Raw genomic sequence first — 17,100 nt, 5'->3', positions numbered from 1 at the left:
ACTACAAATTAGCGTGGTATTAAAGAGCAGGAAGTGCTCAACCCCATATGCAGTGGTGCATCTATACTGGGGGGGCAGATCCTGCACTTGTGGCCCGTTTCTAATGGCAATCCCCAGCAAAAATGCATTACTGTAGCATCAGCCAGAAAAATTGATGTTTTCCAGGCAGAAAGTGCCCTTAAACATTGCGGCTTGAACCCTAGCTGGTGGCGGATAAGTCACGCAAGTCATCCGGCATGCAGAGATAAAATACAGCAGCCTGTGGACCATTTTTAGCCCAAGGCAGCTCATCTCATCAGGCCTTTTTTAGTCAAATGTATCGCCCACTGTCAGTCCCTTCGGGATCTATGCCTCATTCATCCTAATAAAGGTGAGGTAATTTAGACTTTTTTTTACCTAGGCGACTTCTTTTCTCAGTGACAATACCCCCTTGCTGCACTGAAGGTCCTTTCTGACAGGACACTTGAAGCAGGGAAGGCTAGAAGTTCTATTGCAAATTGGGATAACTCAGGCCACAGGTCAAGCCTGCACACCCAGTAGTCAAGGGGTTCATCGCTCCTCAGATTGTCGATATCTGCAGTTAAGGCGAGGTAGTCTGCTACCTGTCGGTCGAGACGTTCTCTGAGGGTGGACCCCGAAGGGCTGTGGCAATGCGTAGGACTTAAAAAGCTCTGCATGTCCTTCATCAGCAACATGTTTGTAAAGCGTCCTGTCCTTGCTGGTGTGGTCGTGGTAGGAGGAGGATTACTTTCACCTCTTCCCCTGTTAGATTCTCGTTGTGCTGTGACATCACCCTTATACGCTGTGTAAAGCATACTTTTTAATTTATTTTGGAACTGCTGCATCCTTTCCAACCTCAGGTAATTCGGTAACATTTCAGGCACTTTCTGCTTATACAGGGGGTCTAGTAGCGTGGCCACCCAGTACAGATCGTTCTCCTTCAGCCTTTTTATACGAGGGTCCCTCAACAGGCACGACAGCATGAAAGACCCCATTTGCACAAGGTTGGATGCCGAGCTACTCATGTCCCGTTCCTCGTCCTCACTGATCTCGCTGAAGATCTGTTCTCCCCCCCCCAGCCACGTACAACACCACTGGTACCAGATAGGTGACAACGAGCACTCGGAGAGGCCTGCTGTGGTTGGTCCTCCTCAAAGCCACATTCCTCCTCTGACTCCTCTTCCTCAGACTCCTCTTCCAGCATTGCCGCAGGTCCAGTAAGCAATGCTGATAAGGCTGTTTCTGGTGGTGATGGTGACCACAACTCTTCCTCTTCACGCTCATCTACAGCCTGATCCAGCACTCTTCGCAGGGCATGCTCCAGGAAGAAAACAAATGGGATGATGTCGCTGATGGTGCCTTCGGTGCGACTGACTAGGTTTGTCACCTCCTCAAAAGGATGCATGAGCCTACAGGCATTGCGCATGAGCATCCAGTAATGTGGCAAAAAAAATTCCCAGCTCCACAGAGGCTGTCCTAGCACCCCGTCATACAAATACTCATTGACGGCTTTTTCTTGCTGGAGCAGGCAGTCGAACATTAGGAGTGCTGGTCCGGTGTGACTCTCTGCTTTCAGGCAAGTCAACCCCAATACGGCGTGACACTGTCGTATCTGGGATGTGGAATAGCCCCTGGGGAGCTGGGGGTGTGCAGTTGATGTGGAGAAAGACACAGCAGCAGAAGAGGACTCATACGAGGAGGTTAGCGAAGAGGATGGAGTAGGAGGAGTAGAGGAGGTGGCAGCAGGCCTGCCTGCAAGTCGTGGAGGTGTCACCAAATCTTCTGCAGAGCCACGCATTCCATGCTTGGCAGCCGTCAGCAGGTTGACCCAATGCGCAGTGTAGGTGATATACCTGCCCTGACCGTGCTTTGCAGACCAGGTATTAGTGGTCATATGGACCCTTGCCCCAACACTGTGTGCCAGACATGCCATGACTTCCTTTTGCACAATAGAGTACAGGTTGGGGATTGCCTTTTGTGAAAAGCAATTTCGGCCATGTACCTTCCACTGCGGTGTCCCAATAGCTACAAATTTTTAGAAGGCCTCAGACTCTACCAGCTTGTATGGTAAAAGCTGGCGGTCTAAGAGTTCTGACAAGCCAGCTGTCAGACACCGGGCAAGGGGTGACTTTGTGACATTGGCTTCTTACCCTCAAACATGTCCTTGACAGACACCTGACTGGGCAGATGAGCAGGAACTGCTCAAGGCGAGAGGCGGAGTGGCGGGTGGTTGAGAGGGGGCAAGGAGGACAGCAGTGGTTGACGTGGCTGAAGATGCTGGACCAGGAGGAGGGTGGAGTTTGTGTGCTGCTTGTATTCGTCATCATGTGTTGATCCCATAGGCGTTTGTGATGTGAGATCATGTGCCTTCGCAAAGCAGTTGTACCTAGGTGGGTGTTGGACTTTCCACGACTGAGTTTCTTTTGGCACAAGTTGCAAATGACATCACTGCTATCAGTGGCAGACACAAAAAAAATGCCACACTGCTGAGCTTTGCAATGACGGCATTCTGGTGGTGGAAACAGCATGCGTTGATTGGCGTGCTGTCTGGCTGACCTCGGGTGCCGATACATGCTGTCTGACTGTGCCACTAGCTCCTTGTGACGACCTCCCCCTGCTTCCAACTCGTCTCCCTACTCCTCTCTGTCTCCCCATCTGAACTTTCCCCCTGTTCTTCTTCTCTTCGAGCGGGCACCCACGTGACATCCACAAACACATCATCCTCATCAACCGCTTCACTTGTATCTGACAACTCAGCAATGGAAGCAGCAGCGGGTACAACATCATCATCATCACACCGTACGTCCATGTGTGTAATGCTACCTGACTGAGACATATCCCTGTTATCTACATCCTCTGGCAATAATGGTTGCGCATCACTCATTTCTTCCAACTGATGTGTAAATAACAAGTGAAGCAGCTGTGGTGCTAGTGTTGGTGGTGGTGGCGGCAGTCGGGCGAGTGATAACTTGAGAGGTGCCCAAAGCTGAGCTGGAGGAGTATGGTGCGTCAAGGTTCCGAGCGGAAGCTGTAGAAGATTGGGTGTCCTGTGTTAGCCAGTCAACTATGTCCTCATAACTTTTCGAGTTCAGTGTACGTGGCCTCTGAACACTGGGCATTATTCTAGGGCCAAAGGGAATCACAGCACCACGACCACGACGGCCCCTGCGGGGTGGCCTGCCTCTGCCTGTCATTTTTTTTTGATTAGTTTAGTTGTACTATGCGTGCAAGCTACTGTGACACTAGATATGAGTGGCACTGTGCACTGGCAGTAGTTGGCAGAGCAGACGCTGTAGGCCTAACACACACGCTTGCAGAAAAGTAACTGCTATTATATTACAGTCAAAATTATTTATTTATTTTTTATGCAAGCTACTGTGTGTGACACCAGATATATGAATGGCACTGGCAGAAGTTGGCAGAGTAGACGCTGTGGGCCTAACACACATGCTTGCAGAAAAGTAACTGCTATTATATTACAGTCGAAATTGTTGTTTTTATTTTTAAATGCAAGCTACTGTGTGTGACACCAAATGTGAGTGGCACTGGCAGAAGTTGGCAGAGCAGACACTGTAGGCCTAATACACACGCTTGCAGAAAAGTAACTGCTATTATATTACAGTCAAAATTGTTGTTTTTTTTAAAATGCAAGCTACTGTGTGTGACTCCAGATAGGAGTGGTGGCACTGGGCAAGTATACGCTATGAGCCTGACACACACGCTGGCAGGCAACTGCAATTAGATTACAGAGTATAAAAAAAAAAAAAAAAAAAAAAAAAAAAAGCAGACTGATGTACTAGCCCTAAAAAGGGCTTTTTGGGGTGCTGTCAGGACACTGTCCTTACAGCAGAGATCAGATGAGTCTTTCAGGACTGGAGTGGACACTGAATACACTGGCCTAGCTATCGATTTCCCTATTAAATCAGCAGCAGCTACACTGTCCTTCCTCTCACTAAGACTGCAGCTTGCGAATGAATCTAAAATGGATGCTGTCCAGGAGGTGGGAGGGTCTGGGAGGGAGGGTCTGCTGCTGATTGGAATGTGTCTGCTGACTGTGATGTAAAGGGTCAAAGTTTAGGGAACGGACCGAACATTGCATATGCTCGCCCGCCGCGGCGAACGCGAACAATCAATGTTCACTGGGAACTGTTCGCCCACCGGTGAATAGTTCGGGACATCTCTACTGGAGACCATATCTCCAAAAGGATATTGATACTTTTGAGAGAGTTCAGAGAAGAGCTACTAAACTGTTACATGGGTTGCAGGATAAAACTTACCAGGAAAGATTAAAGGACCTTACCATGTATAGCTTGGAAGAAAGTCGAGACAGAGGGGATATGATAGAAACTTTTAAATGCATAAAGGGAATCAACAAGGTAAAAGAGGAGAGAATATTTAAAAGAAGAAAAACTGCTACAAGAGGAGATAGTTTTAAATTAGAGGGGCAATGGTTTAAAAGTAATAGTCGAAAGTATTACTTTACTGAGGGAGTAGTGGATGCATAGAATAGCCTTCCTGCAGAAGTGGTAGCTGCAAATACAGTGAAGAAGTTTAAGGATGCATGGGATAGTGTTGATCACGATTATTCGAATTTCGAATTTTTATCGCGAATATAGGTACTTCGGAAAATTCACGAATATTTCGAATATAGTTATATATTTGTAATTTCGAATATTCGAAAAAAAATCTGTACACATGATCCCTCCCTGCTTCTAGCTTGTGGGCCAATAAGAAGGCTGCAATATTCTTGACTTTAGGAGTAGTAGTGTTTGCAAATTTTGCTCTATATTTGTTTTTTTGAATATTCGCTATATTGCTATATATTCTTGTTTTAGAATATTACGAATATTCGAAAAAACGAAGTTATAGCAATATAGCGAATATTCGAAAATAAACGAATATAGAGCAATTTAGCTAATATAGTGCTATAATCTTCTTTGTCTCATAGTTGTAATTTTCTTCTCATCTGAAGTTCAGATTGGAAAAAAATTACAACTGTAAAAAAAAAGATTATAGCACTATATTAGCTAAATTGCTCTATATTCGTTTTTTTCGAATATTCGCTATATTGCTATATAGTCTTGTTTTAGAATATTACGAATATTCGAAAAAACTAAGTTATAGCAATATAGCGAATATTCAAAAAAAAATCGAATATAGAGCAATTTAGCTAATATAGTGCTATAATCTTCTTTGTCTAATAGTTGTAAGTTGAAAAATTCGCAATAAAAATTCGAATCCGAAAAGAATTACGAAAATTTGCATATTACACAATCATTACCATGCTGATTTTTCAAGTAAAAAAAAAATCGCAAATTTTCAAATTTTCAACGAATATTCTAAAAAATATTCGCGAAATATCGCAAATTCGCATATGACCCCTGCCGCTCATCACTAGCATGGGATAGGCATAAGGCCATCCTTCATATAAGATAGGGCCAAGGGCTATTCATAGTATTCAGTATATTGGGCAGACTAGATGGGGCAAATTGTTCTTATCTGCCGACACATTCTATGTTTATTATTGGCAAGAGCACAATCTATTGCTACAGACCATCAAATCCATGTGAAGGAGGAATGCACATAGTCACACAGTCAGCCACATGCACACAGTATGCAGTCCACACCTTATTCCAGGAAAGACCTTCAACTCCTCCCATGTTACGTGTGTGGAGCAATCCTGGCACAGTGCCAAGCTGCTTTTACAAGTGTATATAAAGATCACCACAAGACTTGCCATTCTGTTCCCTGCCTATCCTCCACTGAACTGTCACAGCTATTGAGAAGATGGGAACCTTTAGATGTGTCCTGCTGTGGATCCTACTAGTCCTCTTGGCCCCATTAAATGGTAAGAAATCTGTCTAGATTTAAAATAGCAAATATTCTTTATATTCAAAGCTATTGACTGTGAATGCTGGATTTCTTTCCAATCATCAATTAAAGCTGATGTTAATTCTATTTGATAATATATAGATCATTAATCTTCTGATATATGTCACATGGGAAATTCATACATTCCAAATAACAGCTTCAGTCTCCCTTATATTTATAGATAAAAGTTGGCTGTCAAATATGGGGTGATATGCTTGTAAATATGGCATATCGTCTGATAAATATGCTCCATTTTATCAAACAATGGTTGGTACATGACTGAAAAAGTTCACTGCATGTGCCATTTAAACATTACTGGTATAGCCATTGGAAGGAGATTTTTTATATTTTTCCATGACTACTAGTGAATAGAGTCAACGGGTTCGGCCGAACTTCGCAAAGAAGTTCGACTTCGGGACACAAACTTGACCCGAACTTGACCTCGAACCCAAACCTCATTGAAGTCAAAGGAGACCCGAACTTTAAAGCACTAAAATGGCTCTAAGAAAGTCGTGGAAAGGGCTAGAGGGCTGCAAAAGGCAGCAAAATGTGGTTAAGAGCATGGCAAGTGCTTTTCAAACAAATGTGGATAGGGAAATTACTTAAAATAACATAAAATCTGTAAAAAGAAAAAATAATAATCTTGATCTAGGAGGAGGAGGTCTATATGGAGTAGGAGGTTGAGGAGGCGGTGGATGTGGCGGTGTAGGTTGAAGCGGCGGTGGAGGAGGAGGTAGCCAACACTGGTTTTTGGTTTTGTATTTTTTTCAAATTTGGGTAGACCCCAAAACAACGGGAAATATAAAAAATAAAACAAATAGAAAGTGCGCTGGAGCACAACAATTACTGGGTGAGGCCGGTATACATGTCTATTATGCACAAGTTATGGACAAGTCCTGTGGGATCCATGCCTGGTTCATTTTAATGAACGTGAGCTTGTCCACATTGGTCTGGACAGATGCCTGCGCTTGTCTGTGATAATCCCCTCCTGCCCTGCTAAACAAACATTCAGCCAATACACTGGCTGCAGGGCAGACCAGCACCTCCAAGGTGAAAAGGGCAAGGTCAGGCATTGTGCCCAATTTGGAGACCCACAAGTTGAAGGGGGCAGACCCATCAGTCAGTACGTATAGGCATGTGCACACATACTGCTCCACCATGTCGCACGTCCCCATGATGTCAACTTTCAATGTTCTTTTATGCGCCTACCATGGTGATCACAGGTAACGGGGAATCAGGGTTCCATGCCGGAGAGGGAGCCTGAGAAAGGGATACCAGATCCAAGGGAGGTCAATGGCTGAAATATGATTGGGTGGAAATGTGGGACAAGTTATTAAAGCAGAAAAATCGAAGGAAGGCAGGAGGCGCGCGGCAATTACCCACTCCCAACTCGGGGAAGTAGTGACGATAAATAACAATACAGGACTCTTAAGATGGCCTGTTATTGGAATGAGTATTAAATAATTACAGGGAATGTCAATGCAGTATTTTGGATTAGGAAACGCTGCCGCTTTGTTGACTCTAGATAACTTCTGCCTAATCGCACGTCCCGGTGAAGTCCACGATCCAATTGGATATCTTCCTTATCAACTTTCGATGTTCTTTTATGTGCCTACCATGGTGATAATGGGTAACAGGGAATCAGGGTTCCATGCCGGAGAGGGAGCCTAAGAAAGGGATACCACATTCAAGGGAGGTCAATGGCTGAAATCTGATTGGGTGGAGAGGGTGGGTCAAGTTATTACATTTATTTCAACACATGTGCCAGGCAAAAGATGTGCATCAAACCGACTAGGCCCGGAGCTGCTACGAGATTTCTCCCATTATCGCACACCACCAGGCCAGGCTTGAGGCTCACTGGCACCAACCACTCATCGGTCTTCCATGCCTGTCCAGCGCTCCTGTGCGGTGTGGGGGTTTGTTCCCCAAACAGATATGTTTCCAAACTGCCTGCTGTCGTTTCCCCTTTGCTGTGCTGAAGTTGGTGGTGAAGGTGTTACGCTGACTGGATGAGGAGGTGGTATAAGATGAGGATGCGGAGTAGGAGGAGGGAGCAAGAGGAGGCAAAGAGAAATGCCCTGCAATCCTCGGTGGTGGAAGGACATGTGCCAAGCTGCTATCCGCCTCAGGCACAGCCGTCATTGCATTTACCCAGTGTGCTGTTAGGGAGATATTGGACCAGAAGGGGACCACAGGTAATTACAGACATAGTCAATGCTAACAATGTTTACATTTTTCCTCTTACTCCTCCTACTTTTCCACAACCTCCTGAAATACCCCTACATCCATTCACCCAGCAAGGAACTATTTATCTCTTCCTCCATCTTACCTTCTCATCTGACCGCTTGCACAAACCTGTTTGCAAACATAAAACACTTCCTTCCCAAACACACACAGACATCTCATGCCCTCTCTTATTCTCATCTACTAACACTTTTTCTGCTTCTTCTTACTGCTGGTGATATCTCTCCAAATCCAGGACCCCCTCAGCAAATCCCCACTATCACCTCCATGTCCCACCACAAATCTCCTTCTACAAATTTCTGCAACCCCTTAAACCTAATAACCATTCCTGTGACCCCTGCTCCTTTGGTTCCTCTTGCAGGAGCATTATGGAACGCGCGCTCCGTCTGTAACAAACTGTCGTACATTCATGAACTGTTCATCTCTCAAAACCTTTCCTTTTGGGTCTCACAGAAACATGGCTGACACCCTCAGACACCTCCTCCCCTGCTGCACTCTCTTATAGTGGATTTCAATTCACTCACACCCCCCGCCCCGGCTGCAAACATGGTGGAGGAGTTGGTCTTCTCCTATCAGACACCTGCTCCTACAGCCCAACTCCACTGCCACACTCCATTACGCTCACCTCATTTGAAGTACACTCTGTTCGAATCTACTCTCCCTCCAACCTTCAAGTAGCAGTCATTTACCGCCCTCCAGGCCCAGCCACCATCTTTCTTGACCACTTTAACACCTGGCTACTACACTTTCTTTCTGCCGACATCCTCACTATCATCATGGGTGACTTCAACATCCCTATTGACACCTGCCACTCGGCCGCCTCTAAACTCCTGTCACTCTCTTCCTCCTTCGGCCTATCTCAGTGGTCTTAAGCTCCCACCCACAGAGATGGTCACACTCTGGATCTGATCTTTACCCGCCACTGCTCCCTATCTAACCTTTCTAATTCGCCTCTCCCCCTATCCGACCAAAACCTACTCATCTTCTCTTCACTGGTCTCTTCTGCAGCTCCCCTGGTCCACACACTAGCACACCCCCGCAGGAACCTCAAACATCTTGACTTTCGCTTGCTTTCTGACTCTCTTCTCCCACTTTCTACCATCTGTTGCCTCCAAGACCCAGAAGCTGCTACCACCCTATATAACACCACAATAAGTACAGCTCTCGACACTGTTGCCCCCCACACACAACAAAATGTGGAAAATCAACAGACAACCCTGGCACACCAACCTGACCAAAAAACTCCAGGGCTGCTGAGCGGCGATGTAAGAAATCCCATTCTAAAGATCATTTCACTGCATACAAGCAATCCCTTCTCATATTCAAATCCTCACTCGCTGATGCAAAACAGGCCTACTTCTCATCTCTCATATCTTCCCTGTCACACAGCCCTAAACAACTTTTTAGCACTTTTAACTCCCTTCTCCGTCCCCCAGCGTCCCCTCCCTCTCCTCTCTTCTCAGCTGAGGACTTTGCCAAATATTTCAAACAAAAGATAGTCCACATCAGAGAAAGCTTTACTGCACAGTCCCCACAGACCCTCTACACAACTGCTCAGTTCTCTTCTCCCAAACCCCGCTTCTCCACCATTACAGAAGAAAAACTCTCCACTCTACTCTCCAAATCTCATCTGACCACCTGTGCACTTGACCCAATCCCATCCCACCTCATCCCTAACCTCACCACAGTGTTTACACCCATCCTCAAAAAGCCTTCACTTGACCCATCTTCCTTGTCCAGTTATAGCCCCATATCTCTTCTTCCGTATGCCTCAAAGCTACTTGAACAACATGTCCATTCAGAACTGTCCTCCCACCTCTCCTCCTGCTCCCTCTTTGACCGCCTACAATCTGGCTTCCGACCCCACCACTCGACCGAGAATGCCCTTACCAAAGTCACCAATGACCTACTGACAGTCAAAACCAAGAAACAATATTGTCCTCCTTCTCTGCCTTTGACACTGTTGACCACTCTCTTCTGTTGCAAACTCTCTCATCTCTTGGCATCACTGACCTGGCCCTCTCCTGGATCACATCATACCTCACAGACCGGATGTTTAGCATCTCCCACTCCCGCACCACCTCTTCGTCTCATTCCCTCTCTGTTGGTGTCCCGCAAGGCTCTGTCCTAGGCCCCCTGCTCTTCTCTATCTACACTTTTGGCCTGGGACAGCTCATAGAGTCCCATGGCTTTCAGTATCACTCCTACGCTGACAACACACAATTCTACCTCTCTGGTCCAGACATCACCACCTTACCATCTTGTTCAACCCCCCCCAACAGACCTATCTATCATGATCAATGGCTGCACACTCTCCCCAGTCAACAAAGCCCGCTGCCTTGGAGTGACCTTGGATTCTGCCCTTTCCTTCCAACCGCACATCCAAGCCCCTTCCACCACCTGCCGCCTCCAACTCAAAAGCATCTCCCGCATCTGTGCTTTCCTTAACTTTGAATCTTTGAATGCTTGTACATGCCCTCATTATCTCCCGCCTAGACGACTGCAACATTCTCCTTTGTGGCCTTCCATCTAGCACTCTCGCACCCCTCCAATCTATCCTCAACTCTGCTGCCCGACTAATCCACCTCTCACCCTATGACTCCTCTACCTCTCCGCTCTGCCAATCCCTTCACTGGCTCCCCATTGCCCAACAAATTCACTTCAAAGTACTAACAAATACATACAAGGACGTCCATAACCTGTCCCCTCCCTACATCTCTGAGCTACTTTCCCGATACACCCCCACACGCACTCTCCGATCCTCACAAGACCTCCTTCTCTCCTCTCCTCTTATTGCCTCTTCCCACAATTGACTCCAAGATTTCTCCCGTGCATCCCCCATACTCTGGAACTCACTACCCCAACATATCAGACTCTCACCTACAGTGGAATCCTTCAAAAGAAACCTGAAAACTCACCTCTTCAGACAAGCCTACAACCCATGACCCTGCTGCCTCTATACCGCCATGACCTATTTAACCTGCACCTACTGTGTCCTTCTCCCATACCATTTAGATTGTAAGCCCTCACGGGCAGGGCCCTCTCTCCTTCTGTACTAGTTTGTAACTCACCTTGTTTATGATTAGTGCAATTGTCCGTATTATGTATGTGCACCCCTTATCATATGTACAGCGCTATTGAATGAATGGCGCTTTAATAATAAATAATAATAATAAAGATATAACGTCCCCGAAGGTGCTTACTGGTCCACGTATTTGTAGTTTGTGTAACTTGCCACAGATGGTGTTGCACAGTGCAAAGCTGATTTTGTCCCCCACTGGGTTGTGCAGGGAAGGGATGGCTCGCATGGAAAAGTAGTGGCAGCTGGGCACAATGTACTTTGGGACAGCCACCACCATCAGAATCTTAAACTCTCCGTGTCAACCAGATGGAATGACAGCATTTCAAAGGCCAGGGCCAGGGATTATAGGTGGTTAGGGGTGGGTACTGCCTCTTTTGCTCCAGTGTTTGGGAGATAGACAGCTGAATGCTTCCATGGGACAACGATGGGGTGGCGTTTCTGGCACATCCCCTGTTTGTGGGGTGGTAGGTGCCACTGTCACTCAAGAGATGGATGAAAAGGCAGAGACTGCAGCAGAGGAGGAAGCAGGAGTAGCCAGAGACCTTTCTTGGTTTTTGAGGTGTCTACTCCACTGCAGCTCCTGCTTTGCACTTAGATGCCTGGTCATGCAGGTTGTGCTCAGGTTGAGAACGTTTATGAATCGCTTCAGGCTCTGATTTCACAGCTTGCAAACCACTTGTGTCTTGTCGTCAGCACATTGTCTGAAGAACTGCCACGCCAGGGAACTCCTTGGAGCTGGCTTTGGTGTGCTCGGTCCCTTGCTGCAGTGGGCAGTAGCAGGCGTACTGTCTAGGGGATGGCCTCTCCGCTTTTGCACCCTGCTCCCTCTTCTGCTGTGCTGATGGCTCTGTGCGACCACCGCCTCTTACTCCGAACTAAAAAAGGTCACTCGCAAGACCTTAATTCCATGTGGGGTCGAGGACCTCATCGTCCTCCACATCATCTTCCACCGAGTCTTCACCCCTGCCCTCCTTGTCGGTCTGCACACTGCAGAAATCCACAGCAGTTGGCATCTCTTCCACTTCTGGGGCAGGGCTAGGTGGATGGCCCTGGGAAACCCTGCTAGCAGAGTCATCAAAAAGCGACTTCTGCATGACTTGGGGCTCAGACTGCTTGGCTGATTTGCAAGGCGGTAAGGTGAAAGACTGATGGACATCGGCTGCAGGTGCCAACTCTGATCTTTCAGCAGGAGACTGGGTGGGAGACAATGTAAAGGAACTGGATGCACTGTCAGCAACCCAATCTACTATCGCCTGTACTTGTTCTGGCCTCACCATTCGTAGAGCCGCATTAGACCCGACCAAATACCGCTAAAGGTTCTGTCGCCTACTCACACCTGAGGAAGGGGTTTAACTTGTGCGTGTAGCTGGCACAGATCGACCACGTCCTCTCCCTGCAACAGGAGCTCCTCCAGCAGCACCACGACCGGGGCCACATCCCTTATTTGACGCTCTCCCCATATTTCTCAAATTTAGGATCTTGCTCAAAATTGGAGTTTTTTTATAACAGAATAGAGCAACAGTATCTAACGCGTGTATCTCACAATGACAGATGCAGCAAACACTGCAAAATTAAGATTTTTTGCCCTAAAGGTGGAGTTTTTTTAATAGCAGAATAGAACAATAGTATCTCAAGGGTGTATCTCACACGTACAGATGCAGACAAGGCTGCAAAATTTGATTTTTGCCCAAAATGGGTGCTTTTTTAATACCAGAATAGCACAGCAGTATGTAAAGGGTGTATCTCACAATGATATATGCAGCAAAGGCTTCAAAATTAAGATGTTTGCCCTAAATGGGTGTTTTTTTTAAATACCAGAATAGCACAGCAGTATCTAAAGCGTGTATCTCACACTGACAGATGCATGCAGAAAATTATAGCTGCATTTCTAGCTTAAATTGCACACTGACTAATGTGGCAGAACCCCCAGATGGAGGGTATTGCCAAAAATTGGTATTTTTTTAAACCCAGAAAATTATTGAAGTATTTCAAGCTTGTTTTTAACAATCACAGATGCAGCAAAGGCTGCAATATTAAAGGATAACTGTCGTATTTTAATTTTTTTTGAGCATTTGATTGTGGTGCTTAATATCTCCTTAGTGGCCCTATTTAAACTTTTCACTGTGTATTCAATTACCCCTTAATTCCACAGTTTTGTACCCTGTACTGCCTACTCTTACCTGGGCTTAAAATAGGGTTACTGGGCATGATCCGTCTATCTGTTGAAGGACGGAGGACGCTGCCTGCAAGGTCAGATTACTGACAGCCAGGGACTGTAAGTAAATTATTAAAGCCAGGTCCTCCCCAGCAGCTGATAACAGTGCCTGGGCTGTGTGCACTTCTCCCTGTCCCTGCGCTTGGCAGACGCTCCCTCACTCAGCAGAGCTGGAGAATGCAGAGTTGAAGCAGCGCAGACCAGGGAAGCGAGATCTGCCATCTGCTCAGTGTATAAATGAAAGCAACATGTGGTAAGAGGACCCCTTTGTGCTGCAGGAGATTAACCCTTTAGGGGGAGGGCTCAGGTTACTGACATTTTTGTGGGGCTATTGTTACTGGCTAGTGAGGGCAGGCGGGATTAGCCTCAGGGGGAGGGCAGCGGCGGCCATCTTAACCGAATAGTGAAATTGCAGTTTTATGCAGACTGGTTGCTAAGGGCTGAATCTTATTTAATATGGTGTAAGTCAGTCTGATAGTAACTGATTCTGGAATATCATGTTATTAGTAACTACATATATGAAAATTGAAATTAGGGTCTAAGTGTGACAGTTATCCTTTAAGTACTTTGCCCAAAATGGGTGTTTTATTTACTAACAGAATATGACAGCAGTATCTAAAGCATGTATCTCACCCTGACAGATGCAGCAAGGGCTGTAAAATTAATTAAATTGCCCAAAAAGAGTGTTTTTAAACCCCCCAAAATCATTGCTGTATTTATAGCTTAAATTGCACACTGACAAATGCTGCAAAGGCACCAGATGTAGGATTTTGTAGTTATTTTAAACCCAGGTTTTTATTGCAGTATTTCAAGCTTGGATTTGAATGTCACAAAATCACATATGCTCTGCTGGTGCACTGAGCTTGCATAAAATGGCCGCCGCCGCCCACCTAACTAACTGACGGATAAAAGTTATTTTTCTCTGTCACAGGGCTTAGGGCAGGGTAAAAAGATTGTGCACTGCAGCCACAAAACTAAATCTATGTAGATCGCTGAGTTAACAAGCACTTAAGATTAAAGATTCTTTCCTATTCTCTCCCTCATAGCAGCAGAATCCTATCCCTACACTAAGCACAGCACAGCAGTGTGACATGCAGCGCTACGCGACTCCAGCTTATATATAGGCTGGGTCACATGCTGCACTGGCCAATCACAGCCATGCCATTAGTAGGCATGGCTGTGATGGCTTCTAAGAGCACAGAGTTAAACGCTTGTTGATTGCTGCTCTGCAGCCTTTCAAAAAGCGGCAATAAATTGCCGAACACTGAACCCAAACCTTTACTGAAATGTTCGGGTTTGGGCCCGGGGACCAAAAATCCTAAAGTTCGGTACGAACCCAAACTTTACAGTTCGGGTTTGCTCAACCCTATTGTACGCAACAGATCAGATTCCACCTTTGATTTTTGTATGGACAGGTTAAAAAGGAAAGACATAATCTGATTTTTGCTGTATTTCCTGGGCAGTTGGCCTATAAATTTGCACAAAAATGTGTTTGTATATATATATTTATTTTATTTATATATTTATTTTTTATTCAATTTGCATATTTTTGTTTTATAGGAACAATAGTATCCTTGACTACAATATGTGTTAATGAGGTTTGCCACTGGTCACCATGGTTTGATGCTAGTTACCCTGAACCAGGAATGAAGAATGGAGATTTTGAAACATATGAAAATATAAAAGCTAAAGGGTTTCCCATATGTAGTCATCCAAAAGATATTCAGTGCAGAGCTCAGATGTTCCCTGACACACCATTAGCAGAACTTGAGCAAAATGTAGAATGCAATGTATCATTTGGACTGATCTGCCTGAACAAAAATCAGCTACCACCTATCTGCTATAATTATAATATCAGAGTTCTGTGCTGTAGCTTTGAAACATGAGATATGCCAACTCCAAGTACAGCACCTACAACCGCAAAGCCTTCAACCACACTGTCAACTACCACTAAAAAGACAGTACCTTCATCAAGTCCACCTGCAACCACAGTGACAGAAACTTCAACTATATTTACAACAACCCCTGAAACTAGCACATCACAAACATCTACCACTACAACAACTACTGAAACACCTGAGACTACCCAAACCCCAGTAGAGGATTGATGTTGATGCTCCTACTTCTGGAATTGATGGTGGAGATAAAGAGACATTTGAAAACATAATTTGCAAGCATCCAAAAGATATTGAATGCAGGGCTGAAGATTACCCAGATATTAGTACTGATAATTTTGGACAGATAGTTCAGTGTGATTCTAATGTTGGTTTGGTGTGCAACAACAAAGACCAAACTGGAAAAGTTAAACAATGTTATAATTAAAAGATAAAAGTTTTATGCTGTGATGACTACAGCCATTGTAGCACAACTCCTCCACAGACAACACCTACCACTACCTCCACTACACCTACCACAGTGTCACCAACTACAACAGAAAAAACAACCACTACAAGTATAACAAAATCAACTACAACTGATACTCCAAAGCCTACAACATCTACCACTACTTCCACTACAACTACCACAGTGCTGCCGACTACAACAGAAACAACTGAAACACCCAAAACAACTGTTCAAACAACTCCCCAATCTACTGTCATAATAAAAGCATTTACAACCACAAAACCAACTCCAAATAAAGTAGAGGTTGACACAACAACAGTTTGCCAACCAAAATGCAAGTGGTCAGACTGGATTGATGTTGATTTTCCTGAGCCAGGCATTGATGGAGGAGATATAGAAACCTTTCAAAACATAATGGCTAAAGGTAAAAATACATGTAAAGACCTACAAAATATTACATGTAGAACAGAAGATTACCCTGGGACCAGTATTGACAATATGGGGCAGAAGGTTCAATGTGATATCACTATAGTTTTTTTTATTTATAATTGTAAATTTATTAATGAATATATAAATGACAATGCACATCCACAATAGATTCATGCACAATAGTACAAGGTAAAAGATGAAATATGTAAAGCATCCCATTCATGTTGATTAAGCATTTATAACACTCGATAATATGCGATGATGGAAAATGAAAAACCGAGCAGTAATATAACAATAAAGTGAACTAAGAGAAACTGTGTCTATCTTTAATCAGTCCAAGATAAGACAGCTGAGCAGCAAATCCTAAAGCCAATAAGACATCAAGTAGTAGTTAAGATGTCTTAGAGGCCCGAGAGCACAGAGCTTCTCAATAAGTAATGCTTCATCAAACTAATATCCAAAAGTCAAGACAAATAAGAAGACAATGACACAATGGGGGGGAAACACATCTTTCTCACAAGGTCGTTAAGATTGCCTCATGGCCCAGTAGTTATCCCACAGGTCCCATATGGCGTTAAAGAGTACAATTTTATCCTGAAACAGCCGTGGATTATTCCATTGTTCGGACCTCTGTCACCCTAGCATACAAATCAGAAACCCGTGGTGGATCAGGGCTTTTCCAAGATCGGGAGATTAAACAACGGGCTAACTTAAGTGAGTGTTTTTTAACTTGAATGGGGACCACATTAAGCAGGAAGGACATAGGGTCAGGTCGGATTTCCAGTGCAAAAATATCACTCAGGAGGGTGCCTACTCCAGTCCAATAGGGGCGTATTTTGGGGCAATCCCAGAAAATATGAGGCAATGTACCCCTATGCAACAAACACCTCCAGCAATCTCTCGGGGCTACTGGGTT

The 17,100-nt window shown here is 45.0% G+C and overlaps 1 protein-coding gene across 1 annotated transcript; it reads left to right on the top strand.

Annotated features, from left to right (window-relative positions):
- Nucleotides 1-5,725: 5,725 nt before the first annotated feature.
- On the top strand, nt 5,726-16,498 carry LOC122920508 (mucin-5AC-like). Its single transcript, XM_044270073.1, has 2 exons — nt 5,726-5,848; nt 14,973-16,498. Exons 1-2 carry the CDS (start codon nt 5,788-5,790, stop codon nt 15,296-15,298), a joined length of 387 nt encoding a protein of 128 aa, XP_044126008.1. The 5' UTR covers nt 5,726-5,787; the 3' UTR covers nt 15,299-16,498.
- The last annotated feature ends 602 nt before the right edge of the window (nt 16,499-17,100 follow it).

Source organism: Bufo gargarizans, chromosome 10 (genome assembly GCF_014858855.1).
Source record: "Bufo gargarizans isolate SCDJY-AF-19 chromosome 10, ASM1485885v1, whole genome shotgun sequence".
Lineage (NCBI taxonomy): Eukaryota > Metazoa > Chordata > Amphibia > Anura > Bufonidae > Bufo > Bufo gargarizans.
This window is presented reverse-complemented; position numbering and strand designations above follow the sequence as displayed.

Bases quoted from the DNA above. Each gene is read 5' to 3' on its own strand.
- LOC122920508 (XM_044270073.1), top strand. From the start codon at position 5,788: ATGGGAACCTTTAGATGTGTCCTGCTGTGGATCCTACTAGTCCTCTTG. The intron at 5,849-14,972 runs GTAAGAAATCTG...TTTGTTTTATAG, and splicing joins CCTCTTGGCCCCATTAAATG to GAACAATAGTATCCTTGACT.